Source organism: Apis mellifera, linkage group LG15 (assembly GCF_003254395.2).
Source record: "Apis mellifera strain DH4 linkage group LG15, Amel_HAv3.1, whole genome shotgun sequence".
NCBI classification, from domain to species: Eukaryota; Metazoa; Arthropoda; class Insecta; order Hymenoptera; family Apidae; genus Apis; species Apis mellifera.
In genome coordinates, this window is record NC_037652.1 from 7,246,891 (window position 1) to 7,269,391 (window position 22,501).

At 30.2% G+C, this 22,501-nt stretch overlaps 3 protein-coding genes across 11 annotated transcripts; 1 reads left to right on the top strand and 2 right to left on the bottom strand.

The window, feature by feature from the left end:
- Positions 1 to 334: 334 nt before the first annotated feature.
- LOC552827 (probable small nuclear ribonucleoprotein G) lies at positions 335 to 1,067 on the bottom strand. Its single transcript, XM_625202.6, has 4 exons — positions 891 to 1,067; positions 754 to 776; positions 493 to 617; positions 335 to 417 (listed from the first exon to the last, which is right to left on the bottom strand). The coding sequence occupies exons 1-4, from the start codon at positions 920 to 922 to the stop codon at positions 367 to 369; spliced, it is 231 nt and encodes a 76-aa protein (XP_625205.1). The 5' UTR covers positions 923 to 1,067; the 3' UTR covers positions 335 to 366.
- Positions 1,068 to 2,253: 1,186 nt separating this feature from the next.
- Positions 2,254 to 13,182, bottom strand: LOC406096 (type I inositol 1,4,5-trisphosphate 5-phosphatase). 4 transcript variants are annotated; one of them, XM_026445260.1, is made up of 12 exons: positions 12,752 to 13,182; positions 12,005 to 12,046; positions 11,828 to 11,928; positions 11,189 to 11,276; positions 11,034 to 11,097; positions 10,745 to 10,965; positions 10,533 to 10,673; positions 10,293 to 10,454; positions 10,007 to 10,192; positions 9,838 to 9,903; positions 7,528 to 9,085; positions 2,254 to 5,533 (listed from the first exon to the last, which is right to left on the bottom strand). In XM_026445260.1, exons 1-12 carry the CDS (start codon positions 12,812 to 12,814, stop codon positions 5,352 to 5,354), a joined length of 2,874 nt encoding a protein of 957 aa, XP_026301045.1. In that variant the 5' UTR covers positions 12,815 to 13,182; the 3' UTR covers positions 2,254 to 5,351.
- LOC724251 (alpha-sarcoglycan) lies at positions 5,574 to 21,940 on the top strand. 6 transcript variants are annotated; one of them, XM_016916795.2, is made up of 10 exons: positions 5,574 to 5,592; positions 15,050 to 15,187; positions 15,774 to 15,913; positions 15,990 to 16,165; positions 16,273 to 16,374; positions 18,535 to 18,709; positions 18,765 to 19,003; positions 21,326 to 21,463; positions 21,585 to 21,653; positions 21,714 to 21,940. In XM_016916795.2, the coding sequence occupies exons 2-10, from the start codon at positions 15,058 to 15,060 to the stop codon at positions 21,736 to 21,738; spliced, it is 1,194 nt and encodes a 397-aa protein (XP_016772284.1). In that variant the 5' UTR covers positions 5,574 to 5,592; positions 15,050 to 15,057; the 3' UTR covers positions 21,739 to 21,940. The 6 variants fall into 6 exon arrangements, with proteins under 6 accessions (XP_016772284.1, XP_016772282.1, XP_016772279.1 ...); XM_016916793.2 differs by lacking the exon at positions 5,574 to 5,592 and adding an exon at positions 13,008 to 13,265; XM_016916790.2 differs by lacking the exon at positions 5,574 to 5,592 and adding an exon at positions 14,221 to 14,610.
- Positions 21,941 to 22,501: the final 561 nt, after the last annotated feature.

The window sequence follows — 22,501 nt, forward strand, 5'->3', positions numbered from 1 at the left end:
AATATCATTTGTGTTATGAAAATATATTTGTAATAGAGAATATTGAAAAACTTATTTTTGAAATAAAAATTACTAAAATACTATGTTAAATAATAATATCTTGAAAAAATATATCGTAAAAAACTATTTGTTGTATTGTATTTACATAAAAGGTTTTAAAAATAAATCATTATTTAATATCAAAATTATTTATTCAAAATAGTTTTTTCTTTTTAAACAAAAAATATTAATCATGAATATATTTTATGAATGTTGAATAAATATAATGTTAATATTGCATAATGAAATTAATCAATTATTTCTTTAAGAATATAAGTTCCATCTATGTTTTATGTTTTTGTTATGTTTGATTTTTTTTATTTTGATTCATATCCTGTCTAAAGCCTCTAACATTATTACACTATTTCCACGTATTACCTACAATAATAAAATGCATTTATTAAATCAACAGAAATTTAATTCTTCTTATTAAAAAATAAATTTTTATCTTACCACCATTCCAATATTATTTTTAGTACCATCCTTACATTCTTCAATACTTTCATCTATAACCATGTTCATAAATGGATCAAATCCACGTAAAATTCCAATAACGTGTCTTCCTCCATTTAATTTTACTAAGAAAAGAGATAAATTTCACGAATTATATATTAATATATATTAATATATATATTTGCAATATTATTATTGCAATATATTATTTTATATATTAATATAATTTTATAATTAAAAATATTTAATATGTATACTCACATGATAATTTTTTATCCATATATCTAAAAAAAAATAAAATAAAATTTTAATATATTTTATTTTATTTAAAATATATATAAATTAATATTCAATCTTAACATAACCTCTATGAACGAAAAATTTACTTATAAACTTACTTCTTAAGCTCCGGAGGATGAGCCTTACTCATTTTTAAATTATTTTATTATTATTTTAACTAAGAATAAATTAATATTTATATCAACTTCACTTGTTTCTTGGCTTTATTCTCTTCTATCCAATGATAAAATTAATGGTAAATATACCAAACCATAGCCAATGTATACAATAGAATATAAAATTAGTATTATAAAGAAAAGTGCGAGAAGGATAAAGATAGTATAAAAATTAAGGAATCAGCGCCATCTTCAAAGTGCAAATGAAACTCAATACACAAAAAGAGCAAATAAAAAGAGAAGGATAAAGTAAAAATTGATAATACCATCTTTGAAAAATCAAAAATATTTTTTCAAAAATAAGATAATATAGAATTAAGAATCAGTATTATCTTTTGAATATCAAAAATATCTTAAAAAGTATTCAAGAAAAGAAAGCAAAATTTAATTCCTTAATTCTCTATTTATTTGCTTGATACATATTTGATACATATTTCATATATATATATATATATATATATATATATATATATATATATATATATGTATTTTTATATTTGTTTCTGGATATATAACACATAAATAAATAGAATTCTATTATTAAATGTGTAAATAAAATATTACAAAAAAAATTTGCTTCTGAAAATACAGCTATTTAAAAACTATTAAAAGATAAGTTTAAAATAAATATAAAATAAATAATATATTAAATTATTTATATAAATATTATTTAACTTCTAGAAAATTTTTATATGCTACTTCTTTTAACATTATATTCTGTTAATATAAAATTTTTAAATTTGAAAACTTTGTCAGTGTAGAATTTTGAACATTCTAAAAAAAATTCACATGACATCTGCTTCCAGCTAATTATATTCTCCTCTTACAAAATCATAAATTTAGAAAAAAATTTTGCTTCTTGAATATTCGATTTTGTATTAGGAAAATATAATTGGAAAGGAGATAGTATGAAAGATTTCTTTAATATTACAAATTTTTGATCAAATTTTATACAATTGTAAAATATTTACTGTTTATTCATCTTTTTTTTTTTTTATAGATCTCATTTGCAATATTGCACATACATTTTTTTATACATATATTTTCTTATACACTTTTTTTATATATATATTTATTTCTCTTAATTTTAAAAATATTTATCTCTACATACTCTCTATAACGAGTTTCAATTTTTCCATATTAATTTCTCTTCTATAATTTTATTAGATTTAAAAAATTCATATAATTTTATCATCCGATATGTCTCGTTAATTTTGATAATATTAAACGATAAAAAATAAATGAATAAAGGAATTATCTTAAAAAAAATTACATATATATATATATTAAATTATATGTATATATCTACACATCGTAAAACGATCATTTTTATTTTTCTTTCTCTACGCTATACATGAATTAAGTGTTACAATATAATATACATTTGACTCAATAAAACAATATAACGAGTATTTAATTTTGTCAACAGATTTTTGGTCACTTTTTAAATTAAAATATCCCTATTGCGTATTGCATACGTGCATAACATTTATACCACGCGCATCAGTTACAACATTTATGCACATTGTGCACGCGCAATATAATCTCATCGTTTAACATATTACATGTATACTTTTGCAAGGTACTGTCAGTACAAAATATAAGTACATTCATATTTATAAAAGTACAACGTTTACTTGCCGTCGAAGAAATAATTATGTTCCTCATAAAACTTCTCGTAAAGTATCGGAGCAAGCAAGAATTTCGATAGTATAGTGTAATTTTCATTTTAATTTCATCAATAATTGAATTTTTATTAAAAATTTTAAAATTTCTCTTTTATTTTCTAGCTTCTTCATTTTTATTGATCTTAATTTTTTCTTTTCTCTCTCTCTCTCTCTTTTTTTTTTTTGTTTTATTCACTACTATTTTATAAACTATGAAAATATAGAAAAGCAGAATTCATTGACAATTCTTCGATATAACGAGATAATTAAACAACGATCCTTTTAAAAATCTTCTCGAAAAACTTGCCCGCGCGGAAGATTCTAAAACCAGTCTGATAAAAGCATCAAATTCTTAATCTTATATATTGTATATTAATACGTACATCGATTTAATTAAATTATTGCATATTAACAAAATAAAATGTACAATTCAATGTATTCTAGGTATTGCATAAGGAGAATATTGTAATATGAATTGTTGTTAGAAATTATAGGATATATTATTAACTTATGAAATACCTAGAAATTCTGCAGAATAGATACGTATGAGAAACAATCGCAATGTAGTTATACACGGTTGGTCAAACAGATCAGGTACCACGTCAAAATTTCTAATCATCGAATTGTACATTTTATTTTCAATTAGCTTATGGCTAACTCGAGGAATGGCTTACAATTATCATTGACATACACTTTGACAAAACAGACAATAATTTCAAATAACAATTATCAAAAAAAAAAAGAAAAAAAAAACACGAGAAATTATGATAATCAAAATGATAATCGAGTGTATGTCATCGAACAATATTACGACTTTTCATTAAATAAGCACGAATACAACTATTGAAGATAACAAATTAGCTTCTACGATTATTGACAATAGCTGTTCGTGCTTATTTTTATCACTATTGTTACACATGCGAATTAGTGTATAAGATGGAACGGATTTAAAAGCAGTCGTAGGTATACGTCTCAATTTTTTTGAGGTATAACGATATAAACCTTTTTTACAAAATAATTAATTTCTTTCGCTTTTCTGCGAAGCAAAGAAAAGAAAATACAAAACAAAAAAGATTAATAAATCTTTTGTTTCATTCGAGTAGAAGCACAATTATTCGTTTTTCGCTTTATTAAAATTAATAGAAAATTTAACGAAAGAGACAAACATAATCTATAATAAAGTATGGTGTTACTACATTCTTATATATATTTCCATATAACACCGAAAAATATGAATTCATCAAAGATATAACCAGGGGGCAGTGGAAAGATTAAAATTTTTAAATAGCGGTAAATTTCCGCAAGGGATTTGTAACAAGTATATATATATATATTTATATTTATATATATATATATATATATTTATCATATGCATGTCAATGGAGAAATATAGATATGTTGCGTGCGAATATAATATCTAACACGTCTAAACTTTGTATCTTCTATATTAACGACATCCGAGTATCTTTCGACAATTTTTCATAAGCTTTGAGTTCCCTAGCTAGTGGTTACGCTAATGGAATGTACCCACAAATTTAGTCCAATTGGATCGGATTAAGATATTATGGTAAATGAAGTATTTCGAGTAAATTGATTATCAGAGATTAGTATAACATATATAATTTGTTTAAGCGTTGAAAATATTGTTATCCAATAGTATAGCCAAGAAAAAAAAAAGGATGAAAAAGAAAAAAAAATTATTAGCTTAAACGATAGGAGCCATTTTCTTTCTGATAAGAGGAATCTTTTCATTAATGGAACTCGACATTAATGTCGAGAAATAGAAAATGACGTGCATATTACAGAATTGCAACAGAATTATTACGCACGAGGTTTCAATTATAGAAACGGATTATTTTCTACTTTTTTACCTCATACGTAATCATTCTTTCGCAAATGATTCTCATTAACTTTTTGCAACGAAATTCAAAAATATAACGCATCGATTATAATTGAATCACATCGCAAAAGGTGAAATGGAATCGATATTGGCAGCAATCGTAGCGCAATACTATTCTTTCAGCTTTCGCGATTTCCAACAAAATGAGGTACCATGGTAATATCACAACAAACGATCTTCCATGAAAACGTTTTCTCTATCGTGAATCTTATATGTGATCGTCTAATTACGCAAATATCGTTACAAGGAAGAACTATTCGAAAGAATGTAGCGTAGGAACACCAAGACATTTAACAAATGAAATATGATAATTGCACATGTGATATATATTTCATCTCAATAACAATTCTCGAAAAAGTCTCATCTTTTATCTATGCTAACATCTCTATCGTATAGTTCAATAGGACGTACTTTGAATTAATGGGTCATAATAGTGTATTTTGAGTTTCATGTAAACTTACCCAAAGCTTTCATATACACGCGCGAAAAACAGTTCGTACTGACGGTATGCACGGATATATACGTCGATCATCCGTTGTAAGCGAAATGTTTTGTAATTGTATTACGTTATTTCGTATTCAATTAAGTGAATCACGTAAGTTCATTCATACGCAAATTCATCTGATGATTTACGATTATTCTTTCAGTATAATCGATATATTAAAATCGATAATCGAAGCATTCGAATTTAATAATGATATTCAGTTATCAATATATTTTAAAAACGATGTGGTTAAAATCTATGCGAAGGATTAGTTGCATCGCAATTTCATAACCATAAATTCATGAAATATTTTCCCATAACATGGAAAATCCATATGAATTATAAATTCGATATCAAACGGTTGTTTCTCGGAATATTTTAACCGACGAATCTGCATGTTTAATATGAATATATCTTGTAATGGTTGTCGTGCCGTTGTTATTGTTGTTGCCATGGTTGTCATTGATATTGTTGAATATTTCACGACTGCTCAAATTGGACATCGTACCAGATTCGGACTTCTCGTTCATCATGTCTGCAGTCAAGAATTAATCATTGACCAACTGTTTTAGAATGACAACAGAGCAGATAAAGGTAAGATATTTCAATATTTTTTTATATTCATTTTTGTATTCGCAATTAGTTTATTTATTTTGCAAAAAATTCAAATATCAATTTAAAACTTTAAAACTTTTAAAATTTAATAATATTTATTTCAGAATATATCTTTAAACATATCATAAGACGAATTCCAAACAATAAAAATGGCGAGAAATTATAAGAATTGAAACAGACTAACTTTTAGGATCTTTTATTAAATAGTTATTCCTATAAATTCGATACTTCGAATATTTGTTTTTAATTTTACTTCGATCTGCTCTATCAGATAAGAAATACATTATAAGTGTATTGTAATGCAACGTGCGAATAACATTAAAAGATAACCACATAAATTAAAGGATGTAAATAAAAAAAAGCAACTTTGGATTGTATTAAAAATAAATTTATATTTACAAGCAAGGAAAAAATAATAATTACTAATAAAACGTTTTACGAATCATAATAGGATCAAAGACAAAATTCATGATAAATCGATTGTATACAAATAATTCGAATTTACGATTATTTTATTATATTCACATTTAAAATCTGAAATTCGTTTGACAAAATAAATATTATAAATTACCTGTTATTAATAGTAAGTACATAAAGTTTTGAAATCTTAGTAAAGAAAACGGTTAACAACATTAGTATTGCAAAACTGTTTCTCGCATTATGTAGAATATTTTTTTTTTTTTTTTGGCAAGACAAAAAGTACGTACGTTCATCTGTATGCAAATTATTTTATAATTATAATTATAATAGCTCAAATCTTTTGTAAAGATATTGAATCTCTTCTTCTGTTGATATTATTTTCTTACAATCTTTTTCACAAACGTCATCATGAAGGAAATTTCTTGTAATGAAATGTAGAAAATTAAGAAAGAAAGCATTAAATAATAACATATGACATATGAAAGAAACAATGCGTTAACTCTCAATATATGACTAACATTTACTATATCAATATCTTCTTATAAACTAAAACGAAATTAACTTTGGCAGTCGAATCCAAATAATGGACTACGTGCATCGCATCTAAATGTAATGTTTCTAATATTCTATCATAGGACACAGTAAATTTGGCAAGGATTACGATGTACATAAAAGCACATGTTTTTGTACGCGGTTTCGGTGAAAATGCATATTGCGGATAGAATTTTTCGCGATAACAATAGGTCAAAAATTAAAAATGTATAACAAAACATAATTGTAACAAAAAATTAAAAAAAATTACGAGGTAATAATTTTTTCAAGTGAATAAGTAACACTCGATAGATCTGAAAAACTTATTCGATAAATATCTAACAAAGTAAGATAACATGATCATTATGGATTTTTATGATTCTATTACATATACTGGTAACATTGTTTATAATAAATCGTACGTTGACACAATCATCTGAATATTTCGATTCATTAAAATTTCTACAATATAACATAATATATCACTACATAACAATGATATATACTGTTTATTTAATTGCGCATCTAAAATATGAAAATATACTATGTATAATACATAACTTTATCGTTCAAATATATACTAAAAAAACAGTTGATACGATACGATATCGTTAGAGTATCATGCACATGCAAAAGACACTTTGAACATAAAAACGTCTTGCGACATGCATGTACAATAGAATGCATGTACAATAGAAAATTAATGCTATTGGATAGAGCGTAAGCGGGATATTTTAAGTTACTAAAAGAGTACCGCTTTTTTCTTATATATTATCTCTTATTTTTTGTGGAGCGAGCTATAAAAACTGACTTTCGTTCGCCTTCGTTTTTTGAATGTGATAATTTCTTATTGAGACAATCAAGAACGATGACTATAACAATATGAAGATTAAATAAGGAACATGTTTATGAATATTTAATGTTTCTTTCACGATATAACGCAGCAACACTTTTGGCACTTACTTTCTTTTTTAATGATATTATCCTTGCAACTTTCTGCATCAGATTTATATGCTTTTAACTTAATGTCCTCTGTATTATCGTTTTGACTTTGTACAGAATTGCTTCTTGTAACTTGTTGTGATCCTATTATTTCATTTTTGCTATCAAACCTTAATATTTCAGCTTGTTTAATTCCTGTATCAATATCTTTTACATTTGTACATACATTTGTTTCATTACATTTATTTTGCTCTAATTTTATTTCTTTCTTTATTTTTGGGATAAAGATTTTTTTAACTTTCATTCTATTTATTCCAAGATGACTTACTGTTTCTGTAATGTCTTTTAATACTTCAGGAGTTTGTTCATTTTCTAATGTTGTCTCCGAAATTATAGTTTTATTTTTAATACTAATATTATCAACCAATGCATCATTTTTTTCTAATGCATACTGATTTTTGCTATTATTATCTTCTATATTTTGTAAAGTATCTATAATTTCATTTAAACGTTTCTCTCTATCTTCAAATATTCTCTCTTCGTTCATTTTACTCAACTTATTTTCCGTTTGAAAGAGATTTGTACTAACTATCATTGTACAAGAATCTTTGTCTTGTTTTGTTATAAGCTCACTTATATTCTGCAAATATAAGTTTTCATTGATTCCTATTTTTTTCGTATTCAAATTCAGTCTGTTGCTCTCGTCATCTGTTTTATCGCAAAGTTCATCCGACTTTTCTGAACTAAACGCTTCACCACTCAAGCTCTTTGTTCGGTCGTCTGAATAAGTGCTCAGTTTCTTATCTGAATAATTACTATATTTATCGTCATGTAAGTATACAGAACTCTCGTTTGATTCAAAATTGCTAGCATTTATAATTGATATTCTTGGTATAATTAAATCTGAAGGCAAACCCTCACCATTCGGTGGAGTTGAGTCTAAGGATGATCGATTGATGAAATCTCCAAAAGAATGATATCCTTGTTGTCCTTTGCCTTGAATCCAAGCTTCAGTTAACAGATGGGATCTTTGCCAGGATACATCGCTATTACATCTATTCGTTCTCGCAGTCCATTGTTGTTCTTCGGAATTGGACCACGAATGTAGACAATAATCACTAGGACTTTTTTTAATATCAATAGTATCTTGATCCATGTCCGTCTCCTGTCCTTTACTCTGAACGATTAGTTCTAATTTGGATTTCAAGAGAGCTGGCGACACAGCTCTGTCCAAACGTCTGATATTCGACGTCTGTGCAAAATGTGACATAGACGTATTGTTCATATCTATGTCTACATCTGGAGCATCACTCGAAGGTATTATTATAGCATTTGGACTTGGACTGTCCATACTATCCGGGGTATAAGGATCATGCTTAATGGGTGCTGCGTGCAACAGATTAGTTGAACGATCCGTATAATTGACTCGTCCACTAACGCAACTACTGTAATCAGGCAACATGGATAACAATTCCACGTAATTGTTTGGCACTCGAAAGCAAAACTCAGGTGCACTCGGCAAGCTGCAGCAGTTTATCATACCTTCGTCCACGATGAGATTAGCCCTCAAATAGACTGGCTGCAAACGGGAAAAAATGGACGATCCTTATGTATTATCGTGCATCTCTATGAAGAAATGGAGAGGGACATTCTTCATATGATAGGATTCTATAAAAAGTCTAACTAACATTAATTTAATTCAGGGAAACGATACGATAAGAAAATTTTAATATAGTATTATAGAAATGGTGCTGAAAGTTTTAATAGAATTCTGAAAAATATTTTATTTTGATTATAAAGATGAACATCAAACTTTTTTCAGTATACATTAATATTCTTCAATATTAGAATGTTTTTAGATTAATAACTTATTTTAATCTTGTTAATTGTAAGTAAAATGTATTTGAAGAAGCAATGAAATCCATACTTTTAATAAAATATACTTAACTTTTTCTGTTTTCAACAGCAACGAGTATAAAAAAGGCCAAGTAGAATTATGAAATTGTAAATTATTAAAAAAGTGAATTTAAAAAAAGATACTGAACCAACTACATTAACAAGCTTCTAGTTGTATAAATAGAGGAATGAAATATCAGAAGAAATAGAGGATACTATATGAAAAAATCAAGATAAAAGTAAGCAGACAGTTGATAGATAGGTACCTTAGTGCTTAGAGATTCATTCGAAACTCCAGAAAAACAGGCTGCACCATAATAATTAAAAGAATGAATCGTCAGAATAATAACTAGGAAGTGTGTAAATATATTAACCCAGCATAATAAGAGTAAAACGAACTAATGTCTTTCCTTTTATATTAAAAGATTGACTCACCTTATGATCGCCCATACAAGTTGTTGGACCTATTATTCCATATTCCACAGCATCAGGTGATGATATCTAAAAAAAAAAAATAAATAAATAATTGCATTATATAAAGAATTATTTGTATAAAAATATATTTATTTAAAAAAGATATAATTAAATAAACGATATCTCGTACATCTTGGACTAGCATTTTAGCGGTAGGATTCAGTAGAACACGGTCACACCAAGCCGGTACTCTTGTTTGCATATAATTTGAACCTTCATTGATATCTTCTTCAAATGGATAACTGGGTACAAATTTAATTGGAAATTCAAATAATCTTCCATCAAAGTCTTCCAGCTCTCTATCATATTCACGTAGCTATATAAATATTGGTAATTTCATTATGGTCTTCCTAATCGTCAATGCAGTATTATAAGTAACATTATACAATGAGAAATTCGAGTTACGAATTACTTACCCATTGTCCACTATTTTTCACAAAAACATTCTGATGCTCATAATGAGAAAATTCTTTTTTTCCTAATGTTAATATGAGATCATCGTCTTTATTATGAAATTGTAACTTTGAAATGCTTCCTTTGTTTGATAACCTTCTCTCTTGAGTATCTTCTGTAAGTTTCTGTATAAAAGAAAAAGTTAAATTACTTTAATTTTATTATTTAAATGAGAATATAATTATTTTTTATTTCATACTTACTTTAATTACACCGGCTGTATCTGTCCTAAAATTAAAGTCTCCAAATAAAAAGTATGGTACATTTGAATATTTATCATTATGAAACCTATCTAATGTATGCTCGAGTGCTCTTCTACGCGTCTTACTATATACGGATGGAAACTGAAAATAAATTATCAAAATGAATAAATCAATTATTAAAACATCTTATAACATAAATTCTAATTACTTACTGTTTCCATAGCAATAAAATTACTGGCATCATGAAATAAATGTATGTTTATGAGATCAAAAACTGTTCCACTAATACTCCATCGTGTCCTTAGAAATCCTTTTCTGGACCACTTACATTCTGGAAAGAATTCCTGAGGAAACTTAGCTTTTTCTTTGGTTGTGACTGCTTCTATGTTACCAGAATGAACTTCCTTTCCATTTACGGATATAAAAGTACATTCTAAAATTATAATAATAATTTGAATTATTTTAATTTATTAATCATATTAATCAAACATTATGTCATACCTTGGAAATCCCATAATAAAACGTTTTTCAAAGATTCATGCACAAAGTAAAAATTTCCAAGTGCCTGAAAAATATAAATATTGTGAATAATTACAAAAAAAAATTTTATCCATAATGAAATATATTTTTTTTATCATTAATTGCTTTTTGCTTACCGTAAAATGTTCAGCAGATGAATAGTCTTCATCTAAGAATACTCTAATTTTATCAAACAGCCTTAATTCTTCGGAAGACATTAATAATCTGCAACAAAGAACCTCTTAAATGAAATTAAACTCTACAAGAAAAGTATAAATGTTAAAGCTAACACAATAACTTGAAGATTTACTATATTTTTAAACATATTTTTTTTATATTACTCCCCTATGAATATCATTCGATAAATTCATCTTTTGAAGTGGTTCATTCAACCATAGAACCATGCGTGATAATCTATTTTTATCCCTTTCTGCCACTTATGCATTAAATCACATTCAATATCATGATCAGAGAAACCTATTTATCTTAGTATAGTTTTAAAAAGGCTTGTTGATACCTCCTGCTGTATGCTATTCCATAAATATTTCATGTACTTAAGAAGCAATAATATTTGAATAAATATTGTCATGTATTTTGTTATGCAACTGTGACTTTGATTAAAGAGCTCTTTAGTCAGAAAGAAGCCTTTCAAGAAGCTTTACCTTAACAAGATTTTAACTGGAGTATTTTTTTTTACCCTTAATATGATATAATTATTAATGATTGAGCAGATAAAGAAGAATTTTTTAAATAAAAAAGAAAATATAGAAAGTTACCTAACAAAATCTTCCACTTGTCTGGTGCTGTGCTCATAATTTTTTCCACCTACTTCTTGGCAGTGCAGTGCAATAAATTTTGGATCCAACCTCAGTATAGTCTGAAAAGTATTCTTTATGAATGTAAATACTCGTTATATTTACGCAATGACAACGCATGTTATCTATAATACTTACAGATAAAAATTCTTCCGTCCAAATTTTTAACATCACGCTAGGCTGTAAAAAGGACACGCATTTTATATGTGTTACATGTATCATATGTTTCGATTAAAAATTTAAATTGAGAAAAAAAATTACATGAAATTTAAAAATATATATTCTGCCATACATCGCTATTTTATTAAATTTATTGATCTATAATATGGAAAATCAAATCTAAATCTTGATCACGCAAATGCAAAATCACGCAATGTTAATGTTATTAATGTATATATGTTATGCATGTATATTAATTCATATATACCAATCAATCGAATGAAAGGCATAATTTAATTCGATCTAAAATCACGAGAGTAACAAGAAAGGTGTAATTACGGAAGATCGTTGATGATTCTGTCATTGATTCTATGCACGTTAACATTACTAATACGATTAATATATGCAGAATCATGACGTTTTACGGTCAGCATAATGAGAAAAACAAAAGAGAAAAATGATGAATGAAGAGTGATTGTAAAGAACAAATAAGAATCAGCAGCATATTATCGGTATAGTATAATACAAAAGACGCGCGCAAAGCTGCTGACTCCAAACTGAAAGAAAAAAAAAAAGAAAAGAAAAGATGATGAAAGAAGATGAAAGAAATAAGTCGTATCACGTTCGAAGGTAAATTGTGGGGCATGATCAATCGATCGTTCAGAGTTAGTGAAGTGGTGAAAAGAAAAAAGAGAAAGGAAAAATAAAAAAATCCTGTACACTCACCTCCTCGAAAATACTGCCAACATTTGCAGTGACCAATAAGACCGGAACGCTATTACCCGCCATTCTTCAATGTGTCAAGAAGGGAAAGTTTTGAAAGAAGCGCACAGTCTTATAATTGAAGAGAAAAGATAAATATCGAATTTACTCGATAATCACGAGGACATCGACGATAATGTAGAAAAAAATATGTAAAAATCAATGTAAAAGATTGTCAGAAGGATTGACACAAATCAAGTACACTGCACTGCGTCGAGAGTGTCGTCGCAAGACCGAGCACTAACTCGGACGACTTGATTTTCCGTTAACACGAGCACTCGAATCGAATAATTAGATTTGAAAAGTCACCCCCGGCCGGGAAAGGTCCGCGTGTCCGGAGGAATCAACCCCTGTGCCGAGGAGTGGCCACGGTTTCGCGCCGTGCACCGGTCGCATCAAACCTCGCACTGGAAATACACATTATTAATCGAATAACGCGAGGCTCGTTCGCGCACCAGAGGGAAAAGTTGTATGTGAGGTAAATATATCCCTCTATCGGCCACAGCAAAACCACGCCTACTGCAGACGTCAATAGGCAGTGCCGTGCACGTCGGAAACGTGCTGTGTGAAGATTCTGGGCCCTATTGATGATACAATATGCATTTCCGTGATTCACGTTCGGCGTACGCTACTCCATCCTATGCCACGACATACACACTTCACTTATGCGCTTCTCTTTAAAATCATTAGAAAAACTGGTTAAACTTCGTTATCGAATTCTTGATCGAATATAAATTACACGCGAACTAATCGATTTATTTCGATATTTTTTCACAATATAGATATATATCGTTTCCACGTAGCAATTTTTTTTCTGATTTTCGATTTATTAAAAAAATCATGAATATTATTTTATAGCTAAATTTTCGAATAAAATCTGTAACATTTGATCGTAATCAAGTTAGTCTTGTCGCGATTCGAAGCTTTCGCGAAGTCATAAACAATAATTGATCAAAACTGATCATCTTTATGAATCGATTGAACAGAATTTTGCTTGATTGATAAGTTTGTAATTGTTTGGTTACGTTCTCCGCCAGTTGTTTACTCTCTGAGACATATGCTGCTAAATTATCGAGAATTACTAAAAGCGTTGCGATAACCGAAACGGAAGTTTAGTTCAGATAAGGATACGCGTGCGCGGGACATGATGCTGTAAATTTGTATCGGAGATCTATAGTATTTTAATGATACAGGTACAGTTTGAAAAGTATATTTTGCTTAATAAATTTCTTCTCTATTACAGTACAACTTGAAACTATATAAAGTGATAAGAAGTTTCACTCATTTTAACTAATTTTTAATAAAAATATGAATAGAAAGATAAAAAAAAAATATGAAAACGTTTATAAAAATGAAACGTGGATTGGTAGGTATATGATTCATACGCTCCTGAAAACGATTGTCGGAAACGATGTTCCAGCTGCGCATGAGAAGGGCTAAACGCACGCGCTCTTATGCTCCGTTTACGTTTACATCTTATTTTTATTTAAAATTTGTTTTTTTTTATTAAAGTTAATTTGTATTCAAATGCACTATAAAAATGGATTAATAACAAATGATCAACGATAAATCATAAGTCGAGTTGCTTTAATTCAACGAAGTGCGTTTAATTATACGTACTCAGGAATAGTGTCAAGAACAAAAAAGAAAAAAAGATGAGAGAACGTTTAGTTAATTATCGCTAATCGTATAATAATTTCAAATAATTGTCATTAAAAATTCAAAGTTAGAGAAAATGAACTGTGCACGGACTGTAGCGTAGTTTTTGACTTGACATTGCATCGATTTAACCTGCCCGTCGACAGTACGTGTCGTTCGCTCCGGTAAAGTATCACCTCCGCGAGTGGCTAGTTTACGTTCCGTAAGCTGATCCGCGCTGTCAGTGTGCCTGTCTCTTACGAGGTTCCTGCGATTCGTTTGTCGTCTGCCAGACCACGAAATTATCGCGTCTATTTTCATCGCGAGCATTCGTCCCTCGAATCGTCCAATTGTCGATAACGAACGGGCATGATATTTTCAACAAATCTCCACATTCCACTATAACTTTTGGACATTTCCTAACTAACAGAGAGAAACGAAGAAAAAGAGAAAAAAAATCGTAAGAGAAAATCGATGATACCAATGTCGACCACGATTGCGCGTGATCACAGAAAAGATTAGGGTCGTGAAATCGAAAAAATGCAGACTCGCGATAGTTGTAGAATCGAATGTTTAATCAAATATTAATCGAGTGACAATAAGATATTTATCATTATTTTTCAGATACAGCAATGAACATGCTGTCAAACGTAGTAATGTTATTATTGGCGATAGTGGCCTTCGTGAACGCAGAGAGCATCTTAATGACCGAGGTATTCATTATTCCAATCAAACCAGAGACTTTCGACTGGAACGATGATGGTAAGGAGGAAAGATATTATTTGATCACAAACAATGACATCGAGAAAGATTTGCATCGCCGACATCACGGAAACGATATACCATTACACGCGGAAGTTGTGAAACGAACGGCCATACGAAAATAACCTAGAAATGAGGGCCTATCAAACGGTAGACAATTTTCGGTCGTCACCCGTTATCTTGATTCATGGGTTGAAAGTTAAAGCGTACCTTCGCGCGTCATTCGCATTGCCTTATGAATACCAATCGATTCACGCTTTGAAGAAATATAGCGAATATCGTATCGCGGTTTCACAGCTGACACTGTCACGTGTATATCGGTACTTTCTAGCGCGACGTCATGCGAGAATCACGAATGGCGTGGCGCTATGGGACGCGACGCATCATTAATTAATTGGTAACGCTTACGAATCGAACTGTTTTTCACGGATCTTTCTCGGAAACGGGTGCAATCTTTCTGCGAGCGACGATGAGTATGATTACTTGGAATTAAATTATTCAAAATATATAGAAATAAGTACTTTAACCTAGATATTTCCCAATGACTAACGAGTCACTGTGACTATGACTCGTTTATTTCTTTCAGCACGTTTCGATCAATTCTCGTATCAACCCTCGTTATTAAATGCGCCTGATCTTCCATCATGGATTCACTATACGTATAGCAAAAGAGATCATCATGGTTTTGTATACGGTGTTGCTCCCAAGAATCAAAAATATTTTCAGGTGATTTCTGTCTTGTCTCATATCATTAGGACTAATTAATAATTAGTTTTAACGAGAAAAAAAATGTGATTTTTAGCTGGAGATTGTAGGTCTGAACAAATATACCTACGAAACTAGATACAAAGTTCTCGACATGAACGTCCTCGAGAAAGAAAATCTGACCAAGTACGAGGTTCATTTAAAAATCGATAATCTAAACGTGGAGGACATGTTCAATCGGAACAGAACTAACGAGCTTCTCGATATATTTAGGTTTGTCGATAAACTTCAAGGAAAAAAGATTTCCGATGTCCTATATTGGTGTTGGATCAAGCTTTCCCTTTTTTTCTCTCTCTCTCTCTCTCTCTCTTTACTTACAGAAAGAGGTTATGGAAAGATGCAGTGAATTTATACGTGACTTTTTTAGCATCTGCAGTCGAGCTTGGCGCTCGTTTGCCTCTGAAGCCAAGTGAAGGCGAAGGGTAAGTAAAAATCAAATGTATGACGAGATTAGGGGGAGAAATAAGATTTAGACGCGATATATATGTTATGCAATTCTATTATCGTCAGCCATTATGATAATTATCGAACGATTCAATGGGATTCAGCGTTTCGATATCGCTGACGTATTATTCGACCGATCAACGGAAAACAACATTATGACGCACGTCCCACTTCGAATTTTTTTTCAAATGGCTAATTGCCATTTTGCAATTATTACATCGTCGGATATGGTTATAGACATGGATTGTTATCGCGGTGACAATATATACTCGATCCGTGAAAAATTTCTACAGTTGTGAAAAGTGCACGCGTCATTAAAGATAGTCATCTATGGAAACATTACAAAGACCGTCCCATCGAATATTCGCATTTTCAACACTTACGTTATTACGTAATCCGGCTTTAAATCGCAACAAATTTTGTTTGTTAAGAGTGATTCCTTTCCAAGATTTTTCGCCGTAAATAATATACATGGAAAAATATAGATTTTGTAAAACCATTTTGTAGCTATGAATAATTAACAGTGATTCATATAAATCGTATTATCACGTTTTTTTTTTATTCTTTTCATTTTTTGCGTTAACTTCGAATTCTGCGTATTGTTACGAATAAATGACAACGTCTTTTTTCCATTTCATCATGAAATTTATTTCCGATCGAAGTGATTCGACTGATTCTAACATATTCCGTTTATCACCGTGTTATTTCCATGTTTCTTCCAAATATCCAAAAGAATATAAATAATTTTTCAAATCGGTAATTTTTAACCTTTTCACGGTGGTTTTTCATGGAACGGTCATAAAACTGTCGACTAAAATACACATGAATATACCTTTTATTAAGAATTATAAAACTTAATATGCGCCGCTTTTATAATTTTTCTAGAGAGACTATTGTTACATTGAAACACCGATTAAGAATCACTGGTTTAGATCGACGCGAAAATTTTCTTCTTTGTAACGACAAAAACTTTTTCAAAATTTCGTAGAATGAAGATGACTTACTCGATGTTTGAATCGTATTCAAAGATCGAGAGAAACGAGTCGAATTTTTCGAATAAAATTTCCCCAACAAATTCTATTCGACGATCATTCAAAATGATTATATTCATCGAAGAGTATAAAATGTATCCTTTTAATAAATAAATGTACACTGACACACATAATTAAAAATCAAACAAATATACGTGATAAAACAAATGTCGCGATATGTTAATCGCACTTATTGAGTTTACATTATTACTATATCAGTCGCAGACACGATTCAAGTAACTTGGCAACGTAATACATGTAAATGCGCGCTTGTCCAACTTGACTAACTGAAACGGCTTCCGGCTAGCCTGTTTACTCTCCACCATCCTACTTTTTTAGACGTCAACAGTGGTATATCTCCCACCGCATTACGCGATAATGTATCTAGATGAAAACTTTCTCATCGATATCCTTTGATATCCAAGAAATAATTGTGAACGGATGCGATAAAAGAATTTTGTATATATTTTCTCCTCCATCGTTTATCTCGCAAAATTATAATAGCCAATTGTCTCGTATCTCGTACAATACACGGACGCTTTTATTTTTATTAACCTATAATCGTACATTTTCCGTTTCATTGAAGTCATCGTGTAGCGTAATGCATCGTATTTTTTATACGTGATGTAAAAATGGAAAATAAAAAACAAAAATACGATAGAAGTCTATTAAGGCATATAATTAAAATCGAATCTTTCAATTTCATGATGCGCCAATTAATTAATTAATCAAAACGATTTCAACGATAATTTTTTCAACCATCATAAAAATTTCCAACACGAGAGAGGCGTTTGGTTTGGAGAGGAGAAAAATTAATTTTAAAAAAAAACACTTCGTCATGGTCTAAATGTCATCGGCCGAATCGAGACGAAATGGAAATTATATGTTTCTCGGCGGGCGAGATTATCCCTGACTTTCGACCGAGATAACGGGATAACGGGAAGCAATGCACAAACAGGAAAATCATGACGCAACCTTTAAACGCCTAGGCCAGACGTTCGACGTGCCGTGGAACACGTACACGAACGCGCGCAGGTGTAATTTATCCGCGAGGATTTTTAAAGCGATTTTTAAAACGCCCTTCGTTTTCCTTTCCTCCGTTGGCAGAGTTGTCATAAGGCTGGGAAGCTCGACGCCGTTCTCCCAAGAGTTGAACGAGCTGCAGGAAGAGGTAAAACCTTTGTGGAAATTGCGCTCCTGCCCTCGAGACTTCAAGCGCACCAGCGTCGAGAGGCTGTTCAGGGAGGCGAGGTTCGCGTTGGACTGGTGCTCGTTCAGATTGGTGAGTTTCGTGCGAATCGAAACATCAGAAATTCGAGGATTAATCGACGTTTCAGGTCGAACAGGAGCAACAGAGTCTGCAGCAAGAAAGCGCGAGACGAGGGCCGAACATTGGATCGGATGTAAAAGGAATTTCCGAGCACACGGAGTGGCGATGGGCCAGGTCGAGCAAAGCGAGCATTCCCGCGAGAAGTTACCTCGAGGAAATTGCCACCACGATCTTTGTGTCCGTCGTTCTGTTTCTCGTGTTGGCCGCTTTGCTCAGCACGCTCTTGTGCCTGGATCACGAGAAAATGTAAGTATATATATATTTCTCAATATTCGAAAATTTCATCTCTTTATTATAATAAAATCGAAGTGTAACACGTGAATAACGGTGATCGAAAGAATGTCGAAAGTGAAATATTTGTCATTCTATACGAGGCACGTGCTCGAGAAATAAATTCCGATGTATAGCAGTACGTATGAGGATACAAGTGGTAGGGGCGTTAAGAGCGGATAGAGGGGGCTGCTACTACAACTGGTTTCATTCATAAACCAGGCTAGCGATATCTGGTCAAGTAGTAACGTGCTGGACGTTGCGATCGAAAATACGGTTACGGCGAATCGCGTGCTTGATAAGCATGAACGGCCGCTGTCTGTACGAGGCGAAATTATAAGTGCTCTTTATATATGATAATGATACATATATAAAACGACGTATCGATAAATATAAATTTAATTGGTTACGTTTGAATTCGAGATTTGACGAAGAAATAGAATTTCCGAGAAACGGATATAAAAGTGGATGATTTTTTGGATGAAAATAGCAGTAGTACAATATTTGTAAATATAAATAAATGGGCGATTTTTCTCTTAGAAATGCGCGTGTAATGGCAACTATAATGTATAAATAGAAATCGGGTTACATCGCGACCTGTGTGCCACAACGTACGTCGATTAATATACACAGTTCACTTATCATTGAAGCATGTAGCGCATCGTTAATCCTCTTGGCCACGACTAACTACTTGTTCGAGATACGGAATCATTTGAGCTAACAGGAATGCGCACTATATATATATATTATATATTGTGCGCCAATCAATAAAAGTGGACAAGTTAAATATTTAAAATCGATCGAGTCGTTTTGAAAAAAATTTTTTTTCATCGTTCGTTCTCATATAAAGAAGACGGAAGATCGCTGCTTTTATCCTGTTATAATAAATATCGTGTAGGCGTTGCACGAGAGAAAAAAAAAAAACAAGAATCGCTTGTTATGCGATATCAAGCTTACGTGACGCAACCGGAATTGTTAAACCAGTTCCCGATCGATTAGAAAATCGTCGAGTAATAATTAAGCTCGTGTTGCGCTTAATTCAGCAAGATGCGTTGACAAATGCAGAATTTCTGTTTAAATGTAGACGAAATCTAACGCCATAAAACGTAAATGGGGTCTATTTATAAACGAATGACCTTGAATGATCGCGTCACCGATTATTCGTGCTTCTCTTATTGCTTTACCTATCACTTTTTCTTCTTCCTTCAAGTTTAAGCTTGATGATGAAACACATTTCATATATCTATTTTGCATTATATTCTTTCTAATGATCGCGTAAATACATGTGACGAGAAAAGAAAAAGTATTGTTAGCGATCGATCTTCGTTGGAAATGTTCATGGTTTGCGATCGCTCGATACTTTATAACAGTTGAACGATTCATCCCATTTATAATTATCTACATCGTTCCTTTGAAAAAGCAATTACGTTAATATAATCGATGGTATAATACGAGTCTATAAACGTATTTGTTTTCTTAAAAACGGAATCTAATTTTAATAATTTTCATTTAAAAACCTAGTAGTACATGTGTGATTTACCTCGATAGGATTTTATCTATATTACGTATCTGCTTCGACTGCATTTAATCGTATTCCCGACATGCTAGAAATATGTATATATATATATATCTGAAGCTTATCCTAAGATCTCATTGTGTGGAATCGCATATCTGCGCAAAATAATCTGATTTGAATGTCATATATTCACGACGATACGTAAATCGTGTATAATTGCAACAATGATCGACGGTGAAACTAAATTACGTACATATTATGATATACAAGAGGGTCACAGCTCGTGATCTACATATATGATCAAGGTAATTAAGCTACAGATAATACGGGTTATGCGAAAACAGGAATAGTACGTATGCGCGTCATCATTGATATGACTCATAAAAAAGAATATAACGATAATGCAAAGTTTACCTAAACTTGAAATCCATTTGGCCAATTTCGATATAAATTTCCCACCTTTTTTTTTTCATACCGTATCCCTTTTGTATTATTCATTTAAACGTGCACCGAGAAAAAGATTAATTTTTCCTTCTTTCTTTTCCTCCATAGGAACGATTCTGAATCTGAAAAATATTTCTATGAATTATTTAATATTTTCTATGGCAAAAAATCAAATATATATCTTGATTTTCACATTAACTTGATTATACTAATATCTTTAATAAAATGCAAATATTAATAATTTTAAATGATTTTTAAATATTTATTTGATTTGAAAAAAATTATATATTATTCAAGTTTTTTAGGTGATTAATATCCTGATCTGATTTATTTTGTAGAGAAAAGAGAGAAACTTCAACGAGAGAAGGAGTTAGCAATAATATACAAATGGTCCAATATGCTGCCGAAAGAGGTATTTTAAAATCGCTCTCCGCTCAACCTTCCAGTCCTAATGATTCTTTGCTACCAAGTCCCAGGTATATATATTTTTTTAATTTAGGATAAGAAATATGTCAATCGTAAATCTCTTATTGTTATTGATAGCTCAATAGTTCTATATTTTGATTTTATATTTTAGAATTTCTTTATTATTTTTAGAATTTCTAATGAACGTTGCAATCCATATATTCGACCAAATCCACCACCTTACACTGGACCAAGCAATTTGTAAGTACCAATCGATAATTTTCGTGCTTATCAAAGTTATTTACGTTATTAATTTCTCAGAGTCGGCATTCGAGCAGATTTCTGACTACACGAGGAGCCAGAAAAAACGTGGTTTTGCTGAATTAGTAACGGTTTTTTATCGTAACTACAAGGAAAATCGCAAAATCATTAAAACTGGCTCCATATTATCTGTTGCTTCGTAATTCGATATCGTAATATCTACCATAAATTTTATTTAAAGTTAATAAAAAAAAAATATTTTACATTGCATCACGATATAGTAAAAACGTGTGTTTAACTTAAGAGATACCATAATTAATATAGCAAATTAGCATATTATATAAAAAAATCCTTTTTATATAATCTATTTAAGAAAATCATTTAGAAAAATGTGTATAATATACATATATTTAATATTTAAATTTAACTTTTAATTAGTTTTACAATATACATTTTATAATGTATAAATACAATGGTGCCATATGATATTAATTAATAAAACATACCTTTCTAAACTAAATGTTTTTTATTTAAAATCCGTGCAATCAAATTCCTTTATCCTATTTTTCGAATCCAATTTCAAAATTATTTTAATTCTAAAATTTTCTAAAATAAAGTGAAAAAAAAACAATATAAGAATTCCTTATTAAATTTAATATAAAATTTACAAAATTTTGCAAGCAAATACACAATAAACAATTTGCAATATAAAGAAATATGAATCAGAATTAATAATAGATTAATATAATAATATCTTTCATAATGTATTAAAAATAAGATAAATAAAAAATTATTAAATATCTTATTAAATTAAAAATATATTTGAATTTATTTGCGTTTATTAATTT

Excerpts from the sequence above, each read along its gene's own strand:
- LOC406096 (XM_026445260.1), bottom strand. The coding sequence starts at position 12,814 with ATGGCGGGTAATAGCGTTCCGGTCTTATTGGTCACTGCAAATGTTGGC. Across the intron at positions 10,455-10,532 it reads ATACAGCCGGTGTAATTAAA|AAACTTACAGAAGATACTCA; the intron begins GTAAGTATGAAA and ends TCTTTTATACAG. Across the intron at positions 9,086-9,837 it reads CTTGTATGGGCGATCATAAG|CCAGTCTATTTGAGGGCTAA; the intron begins GTGAGTCAATCT and ends TCCCGTTTGCAG.
- LOC552827 (XM_625202.6), bottom strand. The coding sequence starts at position 922 with ATGAGTAAGGCTCATCCTCCGGAGCTTAAGAA. Across the intron at positions 618-753 it reads TATGGATAAAAAATTATCAT|TAAAATTAAATGGAGGAAGA; the intron begins GTGAGTATACAT and ends CTCTTTTCTTAG. Across the intron at positions 418-492 it reads AAAATAATATTGGAATGGTG|GTAATACGTGGAAATAGTGT; the intron begins GTAAGATAAAAA and ends TTATTATTGTAG.
- LOC724251 (XM_016916795.2), top strand. The coding sequence starts at position 15,058 with ATGAACATGCTGTCAAACGTAGTAATGTTATTATTGGCGATAGTGGCC. Across the intron at positions 15,914-15,989 it reads AGAATCAAAAATATTTTCAG|CTGGAGATTGTAGGTCTGAA; the intron begins GTGATTTCTGTC and ends TGTGATTTTTAG. Across the intron at positions 16,375-18,534 it reads AAGCCAAGTGAAGGCGAAGG|AGTTGTCATAAGGCTGGGAA; the intron begins GTAAGTAAAAAT and ends CTCCGTTGGCAG.